Source organism: Megachile rotundata, chromosome 8, assembly GCF_050947335.1.
Source record: "Megachile rotundata isolate GNS110a chromosome 8, iyMegRotu1, whole genome shotgun sequence".
Taxonomy (NCBI): domain Eukaryota; kingdom Metazoa; phylum Arthropoda; class Insecta; order Hymenoptera; family Megachilidae; genus Megachile; species Megachile rotundata.
In genome coordinates this window covers 7,288,417-7,311,754 of record NC_134990.1, presented here as the reverse complement: position 1 = coordinate 7,311,754, position 23,338 = coordinate 7,288,417, and the positions used below count along the sequence as shown (strand labels likewise).

The window sequence follows — 23,338 nt, the reverse complement described above, 5'->3', positions numbered from 1 at the left end:
TAGTCGACGCCCGCAACAAGAACCAATCAATCAATCAAATGTGCCCCCTCTTTGCATACTCTATTATCTTACTACCAGGAGTAGTTTTAGTAGTTGCCCGTAGATTTCCTTATCACGTCACTCTGTTTTATCCACTGCGCATCCTCTGTTGCGCATAGGCTCCACTGCGCAGCGCTTCTGCGCAGACTGCAGTACGTATACATGCTGCCTCTTTGTACATTCTGTTATCCTGTTACCAGGTGCAGTTTTCGGACCTGTCGATTCTCCAATATGATTTTCGATATCTCGAACAGAAACGATACTATTCGATATTATACGAACTACATTCTTCTCTATGTCTTTATATTCACTATGATAGCAAGTACCGTTTCTTATTCTCTCAGAAATTATAAAATAAACAAAACAATCCCTGATAAAATAAAATAAACAAATAGTTGAATTAAATATAACTGAACATGAATGACAAGAATAAAAAGCATGAATAAAGAACGTAGTATAAATATAGAAGCACTGTGACAGAGGAATGTGAGACAAGTTTTATTTGAAAAAACCTTGTCCAGATTATTGAAACTTGTTTATTAAATATCGTTGTTATATTTTTCCCTTACATGCTTTCCCGCTAATCCAACATCTTTCATTTACTTCCTCAACTGTTCTATGATCCTATTATTAGAATAGCGGTTTCAGTGAATGAAATCGCTGACTACAGAAATCTGTAACTGTGTTAAGACAAATAATACTTTTATTTGCAAATTTCTACGTGTAATATATACAAAATTTTTGTGAATATTTTTCAAATTTCTGAGGTTACAAAAGTTGACTACTCGAAATTTTTTAAAAATTAATGAAAATCATTGGACAACCATTGATGCTTGAATAAGTTATTCATAGCATATTACTTATTGACAACATGGCATAAATCATATAAAATCTATATGTTCGCAAAACAAAAACTTGAACCAAAATAAATTATAAAACATCTACAAAGTCTTTATGAGAAATTAGAAATTCAACTCCGATTTCCTCATTTCAATTTTCTTCACCCATGAAAGATAACAAAAAGCTCGCCCAGTAATGAAAATAGAAATGTAATAAAAATAGCCACACCCTTAACAAAACTTCCCTAAAACCCAATCCAATGTTCATCAAGTCGATAGTTCATACAACCTGTTACACCCCAACTTACAAGAAGTCATTTGTTCACGGGTGCGAAAGGTCGAAAGGCTAGGCTGGATGCCAAGTTTTGACGCTCGTCTCAATCGTGAGGGCGGAAGGGCACGATTGTAGACGCCAAAGATTGCGAGGCATCCGAAACTTGTTGTTCTGAAGAGAGTAATCGATCTAGTTCGAATCGTGATCCAAACAGCAGACACACAGTCTGACCAAGACTCTCAGGAAATTAAATGACACGAAATTGAATGAAATAAAATTGAAAGACATGAATGAAAACTAAATAACTTCTCCACAATTTACAAAACTTATATTTGATCAAGATAATCCGTCGATCCGTTAATAACCGCAAGACTCAATGGCGTAGTCTAAAAGTACGGTGTACAAAGGTAGTTAGATAGCGAGCCCCGAAATAGCTACGCCATATGGCGGGGGTCGTCGCCGCAGATTCGTCGGTCCGCGTTTTGACGTATTCAACGTATTCGAGTATCGGGAAACGTTAACGTCGGCCTCCGCCGAATCTTCCGAAGAAGTCCCCACTCTGAGTAACAACCTCGAGAGGAAACCGAGTCAGAGAATGATTCGAGAAGAAGAGCTACTTATCTCGACGTTCCGCAAATAAACGGAGGACGTAGGAGTTGCGGTCACGAACAATTCAGTGTACTCGTTCCGCGGTGCGACCGTGCGTCAGGTTAAAATACCGATATGCAGTGATCGTTTCACGTGATTTCAAACTACGGACACCCTCGAAGATGTCCGGCAAAGCGAGTCGAAGATCGCGCGGGGCAAGGGTGAATTAGACCCTAGGCATGGCCACCTGCCATCCGAAGTCGATTCGACAGCTCCAGCTCCAGGAGCCGATCCTCCGATCGGTTAACGACCTGGTCAGCCCGGGACAGAAGCCTCTGCGAACGCACTACTCGCCGCATTTGCTCAACTGGATCTACTTGGCGATCGCCGACCACGATGTCTCGGATCAGGTAGAGCCTCGTAGCCTCTCGTTTTCTTCCGCTCCAACGTTTCTTCTGACTTCAGAGCAAGCTGGTGCCCACGATTTGGAACGGGTTCCCAAGGTCCTATCTGCAGCGACCGATCGGACCTGTGCCGAGCAACTTCGACGACGAAATCACCGATCGCTTCGCCGATCTGAACCTGTTGGACGCGAAACCGACGAAGAGACCACCGCCCACTTATCTGTGCCACCTCTGCTTCAATAAGGGTCACTACATCAAAAATTGCCCGCAGGTCTTTCTTTCTTTATCGTCGCAGCGGTCTGCTTCTTAAAATACACGAGTGACTAACCCAGTCAATTAGAACGTCATCGTGAAACGTGTCTCGGCTTACAGGCAAGACCGAAGGGCGAGGGTCTGACGCCATACCAAGGGAAAAAACGATGCTTCGGAGAGTACAAGTGTCCCAAGTGTAAACGCAAATGGATGTCGGGCAACAGCTGGGCCAATATGGGCCAAGAATGTATCAAGTGTCGCGTGAACGTCTATCCTCATAAACAGGTACGTTTACATCGTTACTTTTCTTTCCCGGATCGAACTGTATTTTTAGGAGAGTTTCAAAATACTAGCTTTGGCACGCTGCGTGACTATTTTCCGTGGTTTACTAACTCGTTTTCAGAGGCCGTTGGAAAAGCCGGACGGGTTGGACGTGTCGGATCAGAGCAAGGTGCATCCGCAGCACCTGTGTCAGAAATGCAAGACTCTAGGTTACTACTGTCGGAGAGACCAATAATATTCGACTGTGTATAATTTCTTTATGACAAGAACGAATGGTAACTGAATGGACTCGGAATATAGTGAGTCTCTGAATGACGGACCAGAAAACTTTTCCGCTTCTAACAATACTGCGTCTTCTCTTCGTGGGCTAATTATAGCTGCCTGGTGTTTTGAACATGTTTCGAGCATCCGTTTTGCGAGATCAACGAAGTAACGAAAGTGATATCGAACTGTATCAGTAATAAACGTTGATGTTCGATTCTCAAGAATTTACGACGCATCGATAATCTAATTTCGTTTATTTATCCGGTCGCGTTTACAAATGTACGAGTATAAGAGCGAACGTAGGTTGTCAGAAATCGTTCTGTAGCGACAGACTTTCGATGTAATTATTTGTACGTGCCTCTGCGCGCGAATACGTTACACGTGTACGTACCTACACTATATATACATATATACTTACGTTTGTATTATGTATATAACATTTACATGTTTCCCCCCATCCTCATTCTCTGGAAGCAAAGGGAAGAGAATGCATACGCGCGAACATGTGTATATATAATTAGTGATAATATTAAATATACATCGTAATATACTATTGTTATTAATATACCGCGATGCCAAATGTACAGGACAAAATTCTATCTATCGATTATTCTTTTAAAAGTACGTTCGAAAATTTCTTCTCCGTGGAAATGATACAATATACATAACGAATGTACAGTGGTCAAGGGTTGGTGACTGCGAACAGTCGATCTGCGGCGGGGTCTTCGCTGAAGTATGCAGCGGAATTAAACATGGTCGTTGTCACGCTCCCCATGTTCGTTGTCTAAAAAAAAATATTAATATATTATAACAAATCGAAGGAATTTGTTGTAAGGTATAATAGTTTCTTGTAAGATACAATCTACCAAGGAAGCTGCCTTCAAAAGCACTAAAATGATTATTGAATTTCATAGATTACGAATCGCTCACCTCGGAGTCGTTTCGAAACAAGAAATTTGATTGCACGGCCTGCGGCTGTAACAAAACTTGTCTCTCCTCTCGTTTGCTCTCGGTCTCGTTATTCCGGTTAATTTTTGGCAACGTAGGGTCCAAGTTCGAGTCCACCGGTATTCGAAGGAGTCGTTGCCGTTCCTCTTCGCTGGACCAATCGTTGACAAGGGAGACATCAACAGGAGGTGGTACCGTGACCGGTTGCACGGCGACCGGGCTCGACACGATCGGTGGTCTCTGATCGAGTAACGTGATCACTCGTTGTTCGCTGTTCTTACTAAAAGGAAGGTTAGGAATAGGTACGGGTATCGATGGGACGTCGGAACTGACCTCCGTCGAGGTCGGAGACAACGATTCGATAGATCCGTTCTTTTCCGGTTGGGGCGCTATTGATCCGGAGAATGATGGCTGCTGCTGTTCGACTAAACTGATTACTCTTGCGGTTTCTTCCCACTGTTGCGAGGGTAGCGGTGGTGGAGGCGGCGGAGGTGGTGGTGGAGGAGATGGTGGAGGCGGTGGAGACGGAACAGGCTCCGGGAACAGTTCCGCTTTTAAGTTCGGCAAGAAAGCGTCGATTGTTCTCCAGGTCGGAGCCCACAGGTTCGAATCTGCAGCCAGGACGTTGGCCGATGACATGACCAGCAGCATGTTCTTCAAGGACTCTGGTATGGCTTCGTAGAGAAGTTCGCTGTTGTCCGCGTGCATGTAGGCGCGGAGCAAATCTAGCACCGTCAACCACAGCGGTAGAAAGCCGGGGAGCGTCAACAGAGGATTCAAGTGATGAAGGAACACCTTGGAAAGCAGCATCGCAGCTCTGACTCTGGTCTCCTCGACGCCGATGGGGTCGTTGGACGCTATGGGGCCCAGCAGTTGCGCGAGCAGGGGGAACAACACCTGCTCCAAGCATTGGGACCATTCGACCGCGGACAGTTGAGCTAAGTCGTGAGCGAGTAGAGTGCTTTGCAAATAGGTGATCGCCGCAGTTCGGACCTGTCTGCGAGCGTCGCAGCACAATCTCGCAATCCCCTGCAGCAGAGGTCTCCAAGCCTGCGGCCAAAGCGACACGCCTTCCATGGCGTTACCCTCTTCGGCCCACCAGCGGAACACCTGGCCCGTTCTCGTGTGCAACGTGTGCATCAGGTCCAGCAGTTGAATGGGACTCTGTTGATAGCCGGCTGGCTCCTCTCCGGTGAGGTGCACCTTGCTTCGTTTGCCGGAACACTGCAGAACCGCTTCGGCGAACGTTCTGACGCAACGGATGCACAATTCGAAGTTGAAGGGTGTCACGTGCGCTACGTCGCGGACCAAGAACGTCAGACTCTCGCAACATTTGACCAGAGCGTGAGGATCATGCGGTTGCAAGTCTCGATCCAGGACGATCGTGTCGGCAGCGACTGGTAGTGGTGCTTCTGTTCCTGTGGGAGATACCAGGACCCACTCCGGCACCGGGCTGATCGGCCTTGTGTCCAGTACTGACGTTCTGTTGCTTGCTTCGTCCAGCACGGTGTTGGATTGTTTCGGTGATAACGCTCCAGCACCGGCACATTCGAGCAGACTGAACACCACCCGCCAATCTTCCGTGCTGTGAATATTCGCTGCGCCAGTTTTGAGCAATTCAAATAATCCGTAGGCTATCTGTCGTGCGAGCGGTGCGCTGCTGACCGAAGGTAGATGAGTCAAAGGTAATAGAGAAGGTAGAACGGTCCATGCACATTCCTCTCCCCGCAACAATCGTATCGCTAGCCTCAACATTCCAACGGCCACCCTTTCCAACAGGTACGGGTGATTTTCTCGTGCCGCGCTAGTTAGCAACCCGTCCAAATGTGCCTGAACGATCGGCCAGATGCACGTCACCCGATCACGATTTTGAATCGTTACTTCCAACAATAATTCTAATAGAAATACTGACGCGTCCTCTTCGTGGCTTTTAACGAATACCAGAGCTCCAACCATCGAGCGAAGAGACTCCACTTGCAGAAACTTGCTTTCTTCAATGATTTGTCTCAAGTAACAGTTGGCCACGAATTCGTTGGCTCTTTTCCTCGCAATCGTTTCGGCCGGATGAGAGATTCTTGAGGTATCCAGAGCTATGTAGGAATACAAACTGGACAGTATTCCTTGATCGACCGGAGCTGGCTTCGGCGTAGCCGGTTCTCGGATCAGAGACACCTTCCCCGACGGATCTAGAAAATCTTCCCCTTCCGTGAGACTCTTTGGCAACAACCTTGCTTTGTACAACGATTGCAAGCAGTCGATGATATTTTTCCATGAAGCTCTTATGGCGTTTCCGTGCATATGAGTTATTTTGAACAGCGTACGTGCTGCTAATTGACATTTGCTACTTCCGCCGAGCTGCAGCACCACTTGGTCGGGTTCACCACCGGTCGCGAGCCCTGTAAACTTGCATAAGCTAACCACCAGGGTGTCTAAGTCGCTGCTCATGCCGTAATGGGCACTGATGGACGCGCAACTAAAATAAAAAAGAAACAAATCATCATAACTATCAAACTGTCGGATTAACTATCAAATTATTTTGTACGGATGTATTTTTTATAAGCATCGTCCAAACGTAACAAACCGAAGAAAAGTTTCAGCGACCCGACGTTGCAACGATCTGTCAGGTGCTTTGTCGTACGCTCTGCAAAGCGCGCTCACTATGGGAGCCCATGCCTGTTCCGCCAATTCTTTATCCACGAATTCACCAGAGTTCCCTACTTTCAGGTACAAACTTTCAGGACCAACGCCCCTGCGTAACAAAACCTTCCACAGGTAATTGTCTTTCACTAAGCCAGTCTGTTCAGCAGGCATCACGATTTCCTCGCCCCTAAAGGAATTAATACATTGAATCGATTAAGGTCAATTTAAAATTAACAGTCAACCCACACAGCATATTCGCTCTATCTCTCCCTTCCTTACTTGATGGAGTAATAGATTTCGTCCAGCATGTCTTGGTCAAAGTCAGCACCGCCGTTCACCTTTTTTAAATTCCTTTTGAACTCGTCAGCAGTCATGGGATTATTTTGTCGTTTCACGTTGTAGTTGTGTTGATCGACGTTCAACATGATCACTGCGTACGCCAAAGTGAAGGCGGCGTCGGCGGAAGCGAACGGCTTACCGTTGCTATCCTGAAAAGTCCATCAAGAGTTAATTTTTAAAGCGCGCTCTCGTTTTGTATTAAGTAATCGTTCGTGCGATGTTCGAACGGAACGCAAAACGTACTCACGTGCCAGTGTTCTGCGAACTTTTCGAGCAATAGAGAGATGAGCGGTGCTTCGCCAGGAAGTCTAAAGGATTCCAAATACAGACGTAGCGCTTGATCGATTCGCGTGTTTTTCAAATCAAAACTACGAACGAAACAATTTAAAACGTTTTTATTCTCCTTTTTACTAATGTATTCGCCGATCGCTTTCTTATCCAGTCCAGGATTCTCCTTCAACAGTTTCGCTACCTTCTCTGGATCTGGATTACCCGGACTTCCACCCAACAGGCCATGCTCCGTGAGTTTGGCGATCCCTTCACGTGGATTTTCATTGAATTTTTCCGTGCCGAGTACCAACCACTGATCCCGACAGAAAACTTGCGATTATTCGACTCATTGTGCGGAAAGCAATCGAACGAATAAACGAGAAAGTAAAGAAGGAAAGAAACGATAAAAGTATTTACGAACCCGCTTATTCGCCTTTATAGCGAGCAGTTCTTCTCGCGTCGGAAGATTCGGTGAAGCGTTATGTCGAGAAGCTTTATACAATTCCTTGTACCCTTTACATCTGATTTCCATCCCAGAAATCAACGCGAATATCGCGTCCAAGGAAATGAACTGCATATTATGCATATTGCCCAGTAATGCAGAAGCGTTCTATAAACAAGGTAAGTACATAACATGTTTACTAGTTCAGTGTAAATATTCTATTATTATTTCTCGAACAAACTAGAACTTACCTTAGACAACATTTTCATCAACTCTTCGTACAAGTTGGTGGAGTATAAACCGCAATCATAATTCAAATACAGTTCCGCTGGTAAACCAGGTATTTTCCATAATCTCACGATAGCCTCTGAAATAAAATAAGCTTTAAATAATTTCAACTTACCTTACTATTTCAACATAAGCTTTAAAAAATTCTAACTATTCGTACCTAGCGCTAGCTCTCGCTGATCATATGATATACGGTTCGAGTCCGAGCTCACAATGTCCATCAATTTGTTTATGTAATGTTCCATTTGAAATTTTAGGTGCTCCCTTTGCGATTCGAACAGTAGGAACGAAACCTGCAGATCGGCTACAAGAATGGACGTCCGATCGGTGCTAAGAAGCTAACACAAACGATCGCAATTATCCCACGTGCTGTTCACTAATTCACCTAGATTTTAGATACATGTGCGTTGCGTTTGCTTACCAGAATAAGATTTCTACAGAGGTCGTCTTTAACGAGCGCAAGCAACGACGGAAAATTGGAAAGGGCATCGGCAGCAATTTCCAAGGCCACTTGTAACAAACTGAGACCTAGATGGGTCATAATTTCGTTATTCTGTTTATCGAGAGGACTACACAAAGACACCAGGAACCGAAATAATTCACGGACGCACAAAGCACCGTACGGGGACAATTGTTGGAGCGACGTGAAACGAACTCCTTGAGCATTTATGTATTCTTCGACTTGTTCAGCCTCCTTGTTCTTGAACGTGTTCGGTGAACCGTTCGTACTTTCTTCGACCGATAAATCTTCCACGCTTCCTAAAGGAGACGTTATCGAATCCGTGTTTTTCTCGTCATCCACCGACCGACTCTCTAGAAAGTTATAGACAGTCACGTTCCATTTACTATCCATCGATATTTCCACGCGACCAATGTACGCGGCTACATACCTCCACATTCTTCTTTCTTCGTCTCGTTTCGTTCGTTCCGCTCGTCCGCCTCTTCTTTCTCCGTGCTCTTATTTTCTTCCCGTAAAACTTGTTCTTTTTCTACGGAACTACTCGTTTCGTTCTCCGTATTCTCGCTGCCTTCCTTACACCGCGACATATCTTTTGAGTCTTCCCTTTTGATCTTTGCGTTCGACTCGTCTTTCTGCTTCCTAATTTCATCAACATCCTTCGGGTCCTTTTTACCGTCTTTATTAACGTTCTTTTCCTCGTCCGCTTTTTCGACTGCTCCGTGATCGAAAGAACCTTGCATATCAACGATATTTCCCGTGTTAGTGACGGGCGTCGTCGGCAAATGACTCGGTCTGACTCTGTCGACGGGACTCGAAAGCTGAGTTTCACCATCGCCTACGTTATCCGTATTTGGCTTAACTTTTTGTTTCGAATGATTCTTGTTTCTCCTATTTTTGCCGCGACCGTTCTCCATACTGTTCGCCCTCATTTTCTACAAAGATAGACAACGAGTTAGAACATTATGCTTGCACACCACTCGTAATAGCTTACATTCATATTTAACAGAACCCTCGTATCGTCCGCGAATCGTGGCAACCGAGTGAAAAGATGTTGCACCATGTCCCTTAAACAATGCTCGGCAGTTCTTCTCAACAGTTCTGCAACCGGAGAAACAATGTTGACGTACGACTAAGAAAGAATTTAAACAGCTAGAAATTTTCTTACCGCTGAGACGCGTTTCAAAACATATCCTGAAGCAACTGAGCATAATTTCGCAAATACTTTCGTTCGAAAGGTGATCTCCAGCAGGCGATAACGTGAGAGCTCTCAAAACCTGAAGTATTCTCATTAGAACGACTCCATCTCCCGACGCGTCGGTCCCAACGAACCTCGCATGTGTAACAGCGTCTGCCACAGCTTCCACACATTGTGCTATTGCTGGATGATCAGCATCTAGAGTTAACATTATTTTAATAGATATTATTGAACTATCTTGAGTTATGATTATATAATACATACCAACTAGACCATAAGATATGATTTTATTCACTGCAGACAGTGCAAGACTGGTAACAGGTCCAGTCGTTTCCTCCGACCTTATAATTTCTAGAAATGGAGCAAGAAACACCCCTGGTTCCAAATAAGATAAATCTTTTGCATCATTCAGAGCTTCCTTCAAAGTGTATAATCCTTTTAGAAGAGCATCTTGGTCATCGTCCTTAAAAATAATTATGTATAAGGAAATGCATACATATTTACAAACGCAAAATATCCCAGGTTTAAAACATCAAACTTCATCTGTGTGTTCCATGAGTGGAATTAAAAAGAAAATGTTATACAAACATTTTGTTACCTTGAAACTCTGATTGTGTTTTCATTTTAAAATGCTATCTTCTGTCTCAAAAGAAAACTTGACATTGTAAAAGAATCAAGTTTATCACATTTTGTTTTGGTTCAATGAATGCACTATTAATTCTTTCAACCAGTGCTTGTCATGAATTAAGTCTTATATAAACACAATTGCTTGCATTGTTCTGCACAGATAAAAATCTGAGAGTAAATATAGCAGTCTTGCAGGTTAAATTATGTATCATCTGACTAATCTGTCTTTCATGATAACGTTCATCTAATAATTTTCTAACGAGTCTTATAATAAGCTTGACAATGATATACAATGACAAGGAAATGAAACTTCTTCTCAGGATATCTGGTAAAGTATTGCTTATAAAGTTGGAATGCACTCAGTTTTTGCACGACAAAAAATTAAATTCCAGCAATTATTAGTTCAAACAACAAACATTGAAGAAAGTAGATTTCTCATATATAGACAGTTTATTGTGACATTGCAATGTACCAAAGAGCCAGTTGTTATTTTCAGATTTTACAATTTTATGTTTTTTTTAATTACAGCGTTTGTGAGTGAATGTTTATTTATCACTTTTTTCACTTCTATTCACAGAACATACCGGTGAAGTTTGAACCTAAGACACCATCTATACATCACTGCGAAAATACAAGAATCGTTTCGTTTAACCGATCACCGAACCAGACGGTAATTCGTTACAACCTGTTTGATTCGTTAACGATCAAAGCAAATTCGCGCGTTAACCTCAGATAAACGTAACGACAAATTAACGGAAACTAGAATTACGATCTTAGTAATCGGTTACATGATACGTTTCATTGCGAAACGACCAATTTATTCGAAAAGTAATCTAACCTGATGGGAATGAGAAGACCATCGAGTGCCCCGTTTCATAGCCGTCGCCAAGAGGCCGACTTCGCCCTCGAGGACGTACAAGCCACCTCCAGGACAGGCCATTTTCGCTATCCTGCTCATCTTTATTATACCGTTTGTCCTTATACCATCTTTGTTCCGAGGAAACCTTACGACTTGTTCGATAATTATTCCTAACGTCAAACGTCAAGGGAACACCAGAGCACTTCCAACGCGATAGTCATCGATTCATCGCTTTAAAGAGATGCTTCGAGTTACAACGAACTCTAACACGATTCTCGCGATCGAGCTACCATCTACAGCGAAAATTGTACGTTAGATCCAGCTTTTTATTATACCACAGTATAAGCTTTCTTGTTTCTTATACTGTGGTATTGTATAGTATAAGCTTTCTTATACTGTGGTATTGTATAGTATAAGCTTTCTTATACTGTGGTATTGTATTGTATTTTATTTTCTCATAAGAGAGGGCGCCTGAGAGGATTTCCTCTCAATTTGCTCGTTACAAAAACTTTACTATATGAAAACTTAATCTACGCCTTAACCTAGTGTCTTCACTAGGCATGGTCCATATGACCGCATGTAATCTATTTAGCGATTAGGAAATTTGCCATCCTGGCAAAGCAGCACCGTCCTCAGTAATGTAGTATAAACCACGTGCTGTTACTGTCCGCTCTCTCCTAAGAGCGAACGCTTCTATCATGTAGCATTGGGAACAGTGATGAGATATTGGACGGGTTTTTGCGCGAATGCGCGAGCAATGCAGGAGCGTACGCATCGTATGTATTTAGTGGCGCCGCTAGATGGCGCAGTGTCGGGCAGTCGTGAGATTTTATCTCACGCGAGAGCTTTATGCGCATGCGTCAGCGACGTCACAGCTTGCTGCCAATGCCGTACCTAGCCGGTACACGCAGTGATGACTGATGAGGGCACCTTAATGATCCCACAAAATTTTTCAAAAATTCTTATAATTGCACTGTAAACTATGAATGTATAGGTTGGGTTAGATTACATTAGGCTGGGTTAGGTTAGTTATATATATGACTGTATAAATCTATACAACTATATATACATATATTATAAGTAAAACTACAATCGTAGCTCTTAAATTCTAAATTCTAATTCTAAGTTAAATTCTAATCGTAGCTCTTAGCTCGGTATAGTTCTCTGAAGATTTTTTAAAGTCTTCAGAGAACTATACCAATTACCAGGTCACACCACGTGGAGGTGGCTACGATAGCGACCCACCCTAACTCCAAATCCCTTCCTCCCACCAAATGCAACCTCATTTATCAGAAGGATAAATGAGTCCTGACTCTACTTAACTCATAGGCTCGCATATACAAGTTCTTTACCACAATCCAGTAAAGAGCTTGTATCACACACACACGCACATACATTAACTTAATACAAATTGCATAGGATCCTACGCATACGTTTAACTTATTCTAAACGCCGCTGGGTACCTCTACTTCTATGCTTGCACTCTTATAATCTATGACGAAGTAAAAAAGCAAAGGGGCAAAAAAGAAAGTTAGAAGAACTTTCTACTAAAAGAAAGGAAAGTTAGAAGAACTTTCCACTAAAAGAAAAGAAAGTTAGAAGAACTTTCTGTGAAAAAGGCGAACCGTATTTTTTGCCAAGTGAACCTCGCTTTCCATGGGTCAAAGGGTAGTTCATAGTGGCTTACGTGAACCACGACGGCAAAGATGAACCGAAGATACCTTTGGCAAGAACGAGTGATACACCCCAGTTGGCGGAGGGTTCCCATTTCCCCCAGCGCTTTCGCGTCTAACCACAGAGAGGATACCCAGACCGTGATGCCCCTTGGCAGAATGGCGGCGGGTCGGGGAGGCACATCAGAGTATGAGAGGTGCCAACCCCGATCCGCCCCGCCGGGCAAAGAATATCACTCGCGCTACACCGGCACTTGCAGCTCACCTCTACCGCGTGTTCACAGCGCTATGAACCCCCCATGATCCACTTGGGCTCAGAACGATTGACAAAAAATAACGGGATAAACTACAAGCTAACGAAAGTTAGAAGAACCTTCTGTGAAAAAGGGAGGACTGTATTTTTCGCCAAATGAACCGCGCCTTCCATGGGTCAAAGGGTAGTGCATAGTGTCTTACGTGAACCACGAGACAGAGATGAACCGAAAATACTGGCAAGAACGAGTGACACATCCGCGGAAAGTTTCCCATTTCTCCCCGCTTACGTTTTAGGTAAGTCTTACTGCAGAGAGGAAACCCTGCCGTGAGGCACCCGATCGAGACGGAACATCAATCGATCGGCCCCGCAGAGATGTGTCCCTGGCGCTACACCAGCACTTGCAGCTCACCTCTGTCGCGTGTTCACAGCACTATGAACCCCCAATGATCCACTTTGGTTCGGAACGATTGACAAAAAATAACGGGGTATGCTACAAACTAACGCGTACAAAGATGGAGAAGTGAGAAGATAAGTGCAAGTTGGAATGAGAGGTACTTACAAGGACCCACCCACCCTGCCCACGAGCACACTTAACTTAAAACTAACGCACGGATAAAATTAGCTTAAAACTAACGCACACATAAAAATAACTTAAAACTAACGCACGCATCCCACGATGATCCCACGATGATCCCACGATGATTGATGTCTTCAATCTACGTGTACCTGAAAAATGAGGAACAAATGAGGAAAAATTAAAGAACATTAAAAAGCAAAATAAAAATTCGACCATGTCTGAAAATAAAAGCCGGAAATAAAAGTTGAGCCTGAAAATAAAAACATTTACACATTTTAAAAACGTAATTGCAACTGCAATTCCATTTCAATCAAACAAATTAAAATTTCTAAAGACTCTACATGTGCCTTTTGTTCTAAACTTGCACTCGCATAAGGTAAAATTAAATGAATGAAAAATGAAGCAAATAAAAAGAAAGTTTGAAGAACTTTCTTTTCTGTTTCAATCGATTTACAAGAATAAACTAATTCTTTAAAAATAAAAATCTATGATATATAAAAATAATGAAAAATTTTTAATATGTAGAAAGTGGAAAAATTGTGAAAATGAGTGCAAGGTAGAACAAGAGGCACTAAAAAATGCGTAAGCTTTTCGCCACAGATTGTGACGAAAAACTTACGCCCGAGCCCACCCTTCCTCCCACAAGCTCGGAATCAACATGAAACTAATACACTCAATATTTCAACTTATCAAAAAATAAATTCTGAAACAGACAAAAGTTATTAAGACAAATATAAATTATTTCATTATTTACATAAAATAAAAATCTGGAACAGACAAAATTTTATTAACACAGAAAATTGTGGGAGAGGGTGCAAAATATTTCTTTATTTCATACAAGAGAATCGAAAAATACAAAACGCAGTGAAAATTGTGGATTTGAAGAGACAACAGAACATACCAAAGAAGAACAGTAAAATATTAAAACAGATAGAAATTTATTAACACAAAAATTTGGGAAAGAGAAAATAACCTACGAAAAATGAAATGCTTAAACAGATAAAATTTTATTAACATAGATAATTATGCAAAGGAAATAAAACCGTAGCTCTCAGCTCGGTATAGTTTTCTAAAGACTAAAAAATCTTTCGAGAACTATACCGATTACCGGGTCACACCACGTGGAGGTGGCTACGATAGTGACCCACCCTAACTCCAAATCCCTTCCACCCTCCAAATGCAACCTCATTTATCAGAAGGATAAATGAGTTCTGGCTCTACATAGCTCATAGCGCATATACAAGTTCTTTACCACAATCGAGTAAAGAGCTTGTATCACACACACACATACATTGACTTAATACTAATCGCATGGGTACCCACACACATACACTTAACTTATCTTAAACGCCGCACGGTACCTCTTATTCTAAGATTGCACTCGAATAATCTGTGACGAAGTAAAAAAGCAAAGGGGTAGAAAAGAAAGTTAGAAGAACTTTCTGTCAATAAGCAAAGAAAGTTAGAAGAACTTTCTGTGAAAAAAGGGGATCAGTATTTTTCGCCAAGTGAACCTCGCCTTCCATGGGTCAAAGGGTAGTCCATAGTGGCTTCCGTGAACCACGAGACAGAGGTGAACCGAAAATACTGGCAAGAACGAGTGACACATCCGCGGAGGGTCTCCCATTTCCCCGCCGCTTGCGTTTGAAGCAAGTCTGACCGCAGAGAGGAGACCCCTGCCGTGAGGCGGCAGATCGAGATGAGCCATCAATCGATCGGCCCCGCAGAGATGTGTCCCTGGCGCTACACCAGCACTTGCAGCTCACCTCTGCCGCGTGTTCACAGCGCTATGAACCCCCAATGATCCACTTGGGTTCGGAACAATTGACAAAAAATAACTGAGCATACTACAAGCTAACGCGTACAAAGCTTGAGAATTGTGAAGATGAGTGCAAGTTAGAATAAGAGGCACTTACAAGGACCCACCCTCCCTGCCCACGAGCATACACTTAAAACTAACGCACGCATAAAATTAACTTAAAACTAACGAACGCATCCCACGAAGTTGCCTCGATGATCCCTCCATGATCGATGTCTTCAATCTTCGCGTATACGCATCTCACACATTCACTCATTCATACTACAATATGTTACAATAGACGCAACTTAAAATTAACTCATAATAAACTTAAAATTAGCGCATAAGTAGATGAAATCCCTCGAAGGAAGTCTTCGATGATGACCAATTCATTACCTGTGGAATAATTAGGCGCAAGAATAAAAAAAAGGGGACAGAAGCACATGCAAGGTTAGCAACATTACAATGTTTGGGCATGCACAACTCATGCAAACATTTAAATACAAATTAACATTTTGGGAATGAAAAAGAAATAAAAATTGAGTCGACTCAAAAGTAAAAATCTGAAACAGACAAATGTAATTAGACATATATGTGGGATTATATATAAAACATTACTTACTTAAAACATTACATAAATATATAAAACATTACTTACATATATAAAACATTACTTACTTAAAATTAAAACCTGAAACAGACAAATATTTATTAACATAGAAAATAAATTACTTACTTCAAATAAAAATCTGAAACACACAAAAGATAATTAGACAAACATGAATCAATGAATTACTTACTTGAAATAAAAATCTGAAACAGACAAATGTACAATGAGACATATATTAAAAATTCACTTACATAAAATAAAAATCTGAAACAGACAAAAAAGTAATTAAACAACATATCAATAACTCACTTACTTACTTGAAATCAAAACCTGAAACAAACAAAAGTAATTAAGAAAAAAAATCGAAGGAGCATGGAATGAAATCTCCCTTCATTCGAAACGAAACTTTTAGAAAATCGAAATAGTAGATTTTGAAATCCCAGAAATCCGAAATGAAACTAAGATTTCAAAAACCGTAAATCCGAAATAAAAAGACTAAGAGATTCAGAAACTTCAAGACTCGAAACAGAATCAGGCTGTTTGAAAACCACAAATCTGAAATAAAAACCCAAGGAGATTGAAAACTTGAAGACCGAATTGAAGCGACGAGGAGATCCAAAAACTTCGACACTCGAAAGAATATTCACGCACGCAATGAATGAGAAACTAAAATCAAAGTACAAGTATTAAAAAACAATGAAATGATAAAATAAGGGAGAGGAAAAAATAAAACAAGAGAAAGGAAAAAATAAAACAAGAGAAAGGAAAAAATAAAATAAGAGAGAGGCAAAAATAAAATAAGAGAGAGGCAAAAATAAAACAGTGAGAAGGCTTGAAAATCTTGAAGCTCGACATAAAATCAAATGGAGTTCTGGAAGCCCGACGAGTGAGTACAGGATGCAGGACACACTACATTCATTCTCTCACACATACTATAATACATATTTTAAATTCCCTACATGTACCTCTTATTCTAAAATTGCACTCCTACATAAAACTTTATAAAGAAACTTTGTAAAGAAAATTTGTAATTGAAACTATGTAAAGAAACTTTAAAAAAAAAGGAGAAAAAGAAGAAAGTTGTAAGAACTTTCTTCTAAGTTTAAAGAAATTAAGAAGGAAAATAATAAACTACTACTATGCAAGTCTAATATGTAAGTTAAAAAGTTGTGACAAAGATGAGTGCAATTTAGAATAAGAGGTACTTACAATGTGCGCAGGCTTTTCGCCACATATTGTGACGAAAAACCTGCGCCCGAGCCCACCCATCCTCCCACAGCTCGGAATTAAAAAACTAATGCATTGAACAGAACTTACCAAAAATTACATTCTGAAACAGACAAAAGTAATTAAGACAAATATGAATGATTTCAATACTTACATGAAACAAAAATCTGAAACAGACAAAACTTATTAAGACAAATACAAATAATTTCATTACTTACTTAAAATTGAATTCTGAAACAGACAAAATTTTATTAACATAGAAAATTATGGGAGGAGGAGCAAAATTTTTCTTTACTTCTTACAAGAATCTCGAAAAATACAAAACGCAATGAAAATTGCGGATATCAGAAGAGAGAACAACTTAACTTATCAAAAAATTAAATTCTGAAACAAACAAAAATTTATTAACACAGAAATTTGAGAACAGAGAACAAAGCTTACCAAGAATTAAATTCTGAAACATAGAAAAATTTTATTAACATAGAAAATTAAGCAGATGACTGGAATTTTACTTTACCCCACCCAAAAATAGAAAATTCGAAATAAAATCGCGAAATAAAACCGTAGCTCTCAGCTCGGTATAGTTTTCTAAAGACTTTAAAAAATCTTTAGAGAACTATACCGATTACCGGGTCACACCACGTGGAGGTGGCTACGATAGTGACCCACCCTAACTCCAAATCCCTTCCTCCCTCCAAATGCAACCTCATTTATCAGAAGGATAAATGAGTTCTAACTCTACATAGCTCATAGGCTCGCATATACAAGTTATTTACCACAATCCAGTAAAGAACTTGTATCACACACACACACGTACATTAACTTAATACTAATCGCATCGGATCCCACACGCATACGCTTAACTTATTCTAAACGCCGCACGGTACCTCTCATTCCAAGATTGCACTCTTATAATCTATGACGAAATAAAAAAAGCAAAGGGGCGAAAAAGAAAGTTAGAAGAACTTTCTACTAAAAGAGAGGAAAGTTAGAAGAACTTTCCACAAAAAGAAAAGAAAGTTAGAAGAACTTTCTGTGAAAAAGGGGACCATTATTTTTCGCCAAGCGAACCTTGCTTTCCATGGGTCAAAGGGTAGCCCACAGTGGCTTACGTGAACCACGACGGCAAAGCTGAACCGAAGATACCTTTGGCAAGAACGAGTGATACACCCCAGTTGGCGGAGGGTTCCCATTTCCCCCAGCGCTCTCGCGTCTTACCACAGAGAGGATACCCAGACCGTGATGCCCCTTGGCAGAATGGCGGCGGGTCGGGGAGGCACATCAGAGTATGAGTGGTGCCAGCCCCGATCCGCCCCGCCGGGCAAAGAATATCACTCGCCCTACACCGGCACTTGCAGCTCACCTCTACCGCGTGTTCACAGCGCTATGAACCCCCCATGATCCACTTGGGCGCAGAACGATTGACAAAAAATAAGTGGGTATACTACAAGCTAACGCGTACAAAGATTGAGAATTGTAAAGATGAGTGCAAGTTGGAATGAGAGGTACTTACAAGGACCCACCCGCCCTACCCACACGATTACAATTAACTTAAAACTAACGCACGCATAAAATCAACTTAAAACTAGCGCACACATAAAATTGACTTAAAACTAGCGCACGCATCCCTCGATGATCCCTCGATGATCCCTCGATGATCCCTCGATGATCCCTCGATGATCCCTCGATGATCGATATCTTCGTCGATGTCTTCAATGATGAACTATTCATGACCTGAAATTAAGTAGGTGTGACAATAAAAAAAGGAATCAGAAAAGGAAATGCAAGATTATCTAGTTAAAATAAAAACCTGAAACATCTCAATGAAATTAAAACAAACAAGGATCGTTGAAATGGAACCCTGAAACATATAAATGCAGTTAGGACACATATGAATAAATAAATTACGTACATAAAATAAAAACTTGAAACATACAAAAATGATTAAGCCCTAAATGTGCCTTTTGTTCTAAAATTGCACTTCTATGATTTAAAACTTTGTAGAGAAAAGGAGTAAAGAAGAAAGTTGGAAGAACTTTCTTTTAAGTTTGAAGCAATTGACAATAAAAATGATTGGCTACTATTAAACTCTAATATGTAACAAGTTAAAAAATTGAGTTAAAGATGAGTGCAAGTTAGAACAAAAGGCACTTACAATGTGCGCAGGCTTTTCGCCACATATTGTGACGAAAAACCTGCGCCCGAGCCCACCCTTCCTCCCACAGCTCGGAATTATTGTAATTTAGATATAGAATTCAGAAGTTATGATCGTAGCTCTTAGCTCGATAACGTTTTCTAAAGTTAATTTCGTGAAAAATATTTAGAAAACGACATCGATTACCGGGTCACACCACGTGGAGGTGGCTACGATAGTGACCCACCCTAACTCCAAATCCCTACCACCCTCCATTTGCAAATCGCTCATTTATCGGAAGGGTAAATGAGTTCTGACTCTACGTAGCTCATAGGCTCGCATATACAAGTTCTTTACCACCATCCAGCAAAGAACTTGTATCACACACGCACACATACATTAACTTAATACTAATCGCATGGGTACCCACTCACATACGCTTAACTTATCTTAAACGCCGCACGGTACCTCTTATTCTAAGACTGCACTCGAATAATCTATGACGAGGTAAAAAAGCAAAGGGGTAGAAAAGAAAGTTATAAGAACTTTCTGTTAAGAAGAAAAGAAAGTTAGAAGAACTTTCTGTCAATAAGCAAAGAAAGTTAGAAGAACTTTCTGTGAAAAAAGGGAATCAGTATTTTTCGCCAAGTGAACCTCGCCTTCCATGGGTCAAAGGGTAGTCCATAGTGGCTTACGTGAACCACGAGACAGAGATGAACCGAAAATACTGGCAAGAACGAGTGACACATCCGCGGAGGGTCTCCCATTTCCCCGCCGCTTGCGTTTGAAGCAAGTCTGACCGCAGAGAGGAGACCCCTGCCGTGAGGCGGCAGATCGAGATGAGCCATCAATCGATCGGCCCCGCAGAGATGTGTCCCTGGCGCTACACCAGCACTTGCAGCTCACCTCTGCCGCGTGTTCACAGCGCTATGAACCCCCAATGATCCACTTGGGTTCGGAACAATTGACAAAAAATAACTGAGCATACTACAAGCTAACGCGTACAAAGCTTGAGAATTGAGAAGATGAGTGCAAGTTAGAATAAGAGGCACTTACAGGGACCCACCCGCCCTGCCCACAAGCACACATTACTTAAAACTAACGCACGCATAAAATTAGCTTAAAAGTAACACATGCATCCCTCGATGATCGATGTCTTCAATCTTCGCGTATACGCATTTCACACATTCACTCATGCATACTACAATATGTTACAATAGACGCAACTTAAAACTAATTTAAAATTACTTAAAATTAATGCATTAGTTGATGATATCCTTCGAAGGAAGTCTTCAATGATGATCTATTCCTTACCTATAGAATGCATGCAGAATTCATGCTAACATTTATATTTATATTAACATTTTCGGAATAAAAGTGAAATAAAACTCGAGTCGACTCGATAAAAATACGCAAATAAAATACAATATACTTGGGAAATGTATAAATTAAGAGAAACATGAATCATTAAAATAAAAACCTGAAACACACAAATATAGTTGAGACAAGTATGGATCATTAAAAATTACTTACATAAAATTAAAATCTGAAACAGACAAAATGTAATTAGGCACCTATGAAAAATTGAATTACTTACATAAAATAAAAATCTGAAACAGACAAAATGTAATTAGACACAATAACAAGTTGAATTACTTACATAAAATAAAAACCTGAAACAGACAAAAGTAGTTAAGATAACTATGAAACAATAAAAATTACTTTCATAAAATAAAAATCTGAAACAGATAAAATGTAATTAGATACATATGAAAAATTGAATTACTTACATAAAATAAAAATCTGAAACAGACAAATATTTATTAACATAGAAAATAAATTACTTACTTAAAATAAATTCCTGAAACAGACAAATATATTAACATAGAAAATAAATTACTTACATAAAATAAATACCTGAAACAGACAAATATTTATTAATAAAGGAAATAAATTACTTACATAAAATAAATACCTGAAACAGACAAATATTTATTAATAAAGGAAATAAATTACTTACATAAAATAAATACCCGAAACAGACAAATATTTATTAATAAAGAAAATAAATTACTTACTTACAATAAATTTCTGAAACAGACAAATATTTATTAATAAAGAAAATAAATTACTTACTTAAAATAAATTCCTGAAAGAGACAAATATTTATTAACATAGAAAATAAATTACTTACTTAAAATAAATTCCTGAAACAGAGAAATAATTATTAACATAGAAAATACACTACTTACTTAAAATAAATTCCTGAAACAGAGAAATAATTATTAATTATTAACATAGAAAATAAATTACTTACTTGAAATAAATACCTGAAACAGACAAATATTTATTAATAATGAAAATAAATTACTTACATAAAATAAATACCTGAAACAGACAAATATTTATTAATAAAGAAAATAAATTACTTACTTAAAATAAATTCCTGAAACAGACAAATATTTATTAATAATGAAAATAAATTACTTACATAAAATAAATACCTGAAACAGACAAATATTTATTAATAAAGAAAATAAATTACTTACTTAAAATAAATTCCTGAAACAGACAAATATTTATTAATAAAGAAAGTAAATTACTTACTTAAAATAAAACCTGAAACAGATAAAAGTAATTATGACAGAAAATGGAAGGAGCAAAAAATGAAATCTCCCTTTATTCGAAACGAAACTCTTGAAAACTCAAGATCATATGCTTTGAAAACCCCAAAATCCGAAATGAAATTATAGATTCAAAAACCTCAACTCCGAAATAAAAAGACGTAGAGATTAAGAAACTTCAAAACTTGAAATAAAATCACGGTACTCTTTGAAAACCTCAAATTTGAAATAAAAACCTAAACAAATTAAAAATTTCAAGACCCAATTGAAATGACGAGGAGATCCAAAAACTTTGACTCTCGAAATAATATTCTCGCATGAAATGAAAGAGAAACTGAAATCAAAGTACAAGAATTAAAAACCGATCAAAAAATAAAGTTAGAAAGAGGAAGAAATAAAGTCTTGAAAACTTTGAAGCTAAAAATAAAATGAGATAGAGTATTAGAGGCCCTATCAGTGAGTACAGGATGCAGGACACACACCATTCACGCACTCACGCATACTATAATACATTCTAAATGCCCTACATGTACCTCTTATTCTAAAATTGCACTCGCATATAAAACTTTGTAAAAATTGCAAGAAGATAGGAAAGAAAGTTGGAAGAACTTTCTTTTAAGTTTGGAGAAATTGAGGAAAAAAAAACTACAAAAAATAACAAACTATTACTACAATCTAAGTTAAAAAATTGTGACAAAGATGAGTGCAATTTAGAATAAGAGGTACTTACAATGTGCGCAAGCTTTTCGCCACATGACGTGACGAAAAACCTGCGCCCGAGCCCACCCTTCCTCCCACAAGCTCGGAATTAATGTAAAACTAATGCACTGTACATAACTTACCAAAAATAAAATGCTGAAATAAATAAAAGTTATTGAGATAGAAATGAATGATTTCATTATTTACTTGAAATAAATATCTGGAACAGACAAGAATAATGACAACTATGAAATATTGAATTACTTACATAAAATAAAAATCTGAAACAGACAAAATTCTATTAACACAGAAAATTGTGGGAGGAGGAGGAAAATTTTTCTTTATTTCATACAAGAATTTCAAAAAATACAAGACGCAATGAAAATTGCGGATTCGAGGAGACAACATAACTTACGAAAGAAGAAACACTAAAACAGAGAAAAATTTATTGGCACAGAAATTTAAGAAGAGAGAACAACTTACCAAGAATTAAATTCTGAAACTCACAAAAATTTCTTAACATAGAAAATTTCGATCAATTTAAGAACTTACCAAAAATTAAATTCTGAAACAGACAAAAGTTTATTAATATAGATTTTACAGAACAGAGAGCGTACCAAGAATTAAATTCTGAAACAGACAAAAGTTTATTAATCTATACAATTGTAGGAAAAAAAGTGAAACGACAATATCGAAAAACAGAAAACACAATAAAAATTACGGATTCAAG

The 23,338-nt window shown here is 39.4% G+C and overlaps 2 protein-coding genes across 2 annotated transcripts; one reads left to right on the top strand and one right to left on the bottom strand.

The window, feature by feature from the left end:
* Nucleotides 1–1,054: 1,054 nt before the first annotated feature.
* On the top strand, nucleotides 1,055–3,490 carry LOC100877878 (zinc finger CCHC domain-containing protein 24). Its single transcript, XM_076535049.1, has 5 exons — nucleotides 1,055–2,150; nucleotides 2,206–2,415; nucleotides 2,517–2,681; nucleotides 2,800–2,953; nucleotides 3,056–3,490. The coding sequence occupies exons 1-4, from the start codon at nucleotides 1,980–1,982 to the stop codon at nucleotides 2,911–2,913; spliced, it is 660 nt and encodes a 219-aa protein (XP_076391164.1). The 5' UTR covers nucleotides 1,055–1,979; the 3' UTR covers nucleotides 2,914–2,953; nucleotides 3,056–3,490.
* garz (Sec7 domain-containing protein garz) lies at nucleotides 3,180–11,258 on the bottom strand. The gene is made up of 14 exons (XM_012282084.2): nucleotides 10,990–11,258; nucleotides 9,789–9,987; nucleotides 9,495–9,722; nucleotides 9,321–9,427; nucleotides 8,760–9,261; nucleotides 8,291–8,682; nucleotides 8,030–8,207; nucleotides 7,833–7,948; nucleotides 7,561–7,749; nucleotides 7,117–7,452; nucleotides 6,810–7,018; nucleotides 6,472–6,717; nucleotides 3,873–6,363; nucleotides 3,180–3,726 (listed from the first exon to the last, which is right to left on the bottom strand). Exons 1-14 carry the CDS (start codon nucleotides 11,107–11,109, stop codon nucleotides 3,625–3,627), a joined length of 5,415 nt encoding a protein of 1,804 aa, XP_012137474.2. The 5' UTR covers nucleotides 11,110–11,258; the 3' UTR covers nucleotides 3,180–3,624.
* Nucleotides 11,259–23,338: the final 12,080 nt, after the last annotated feature.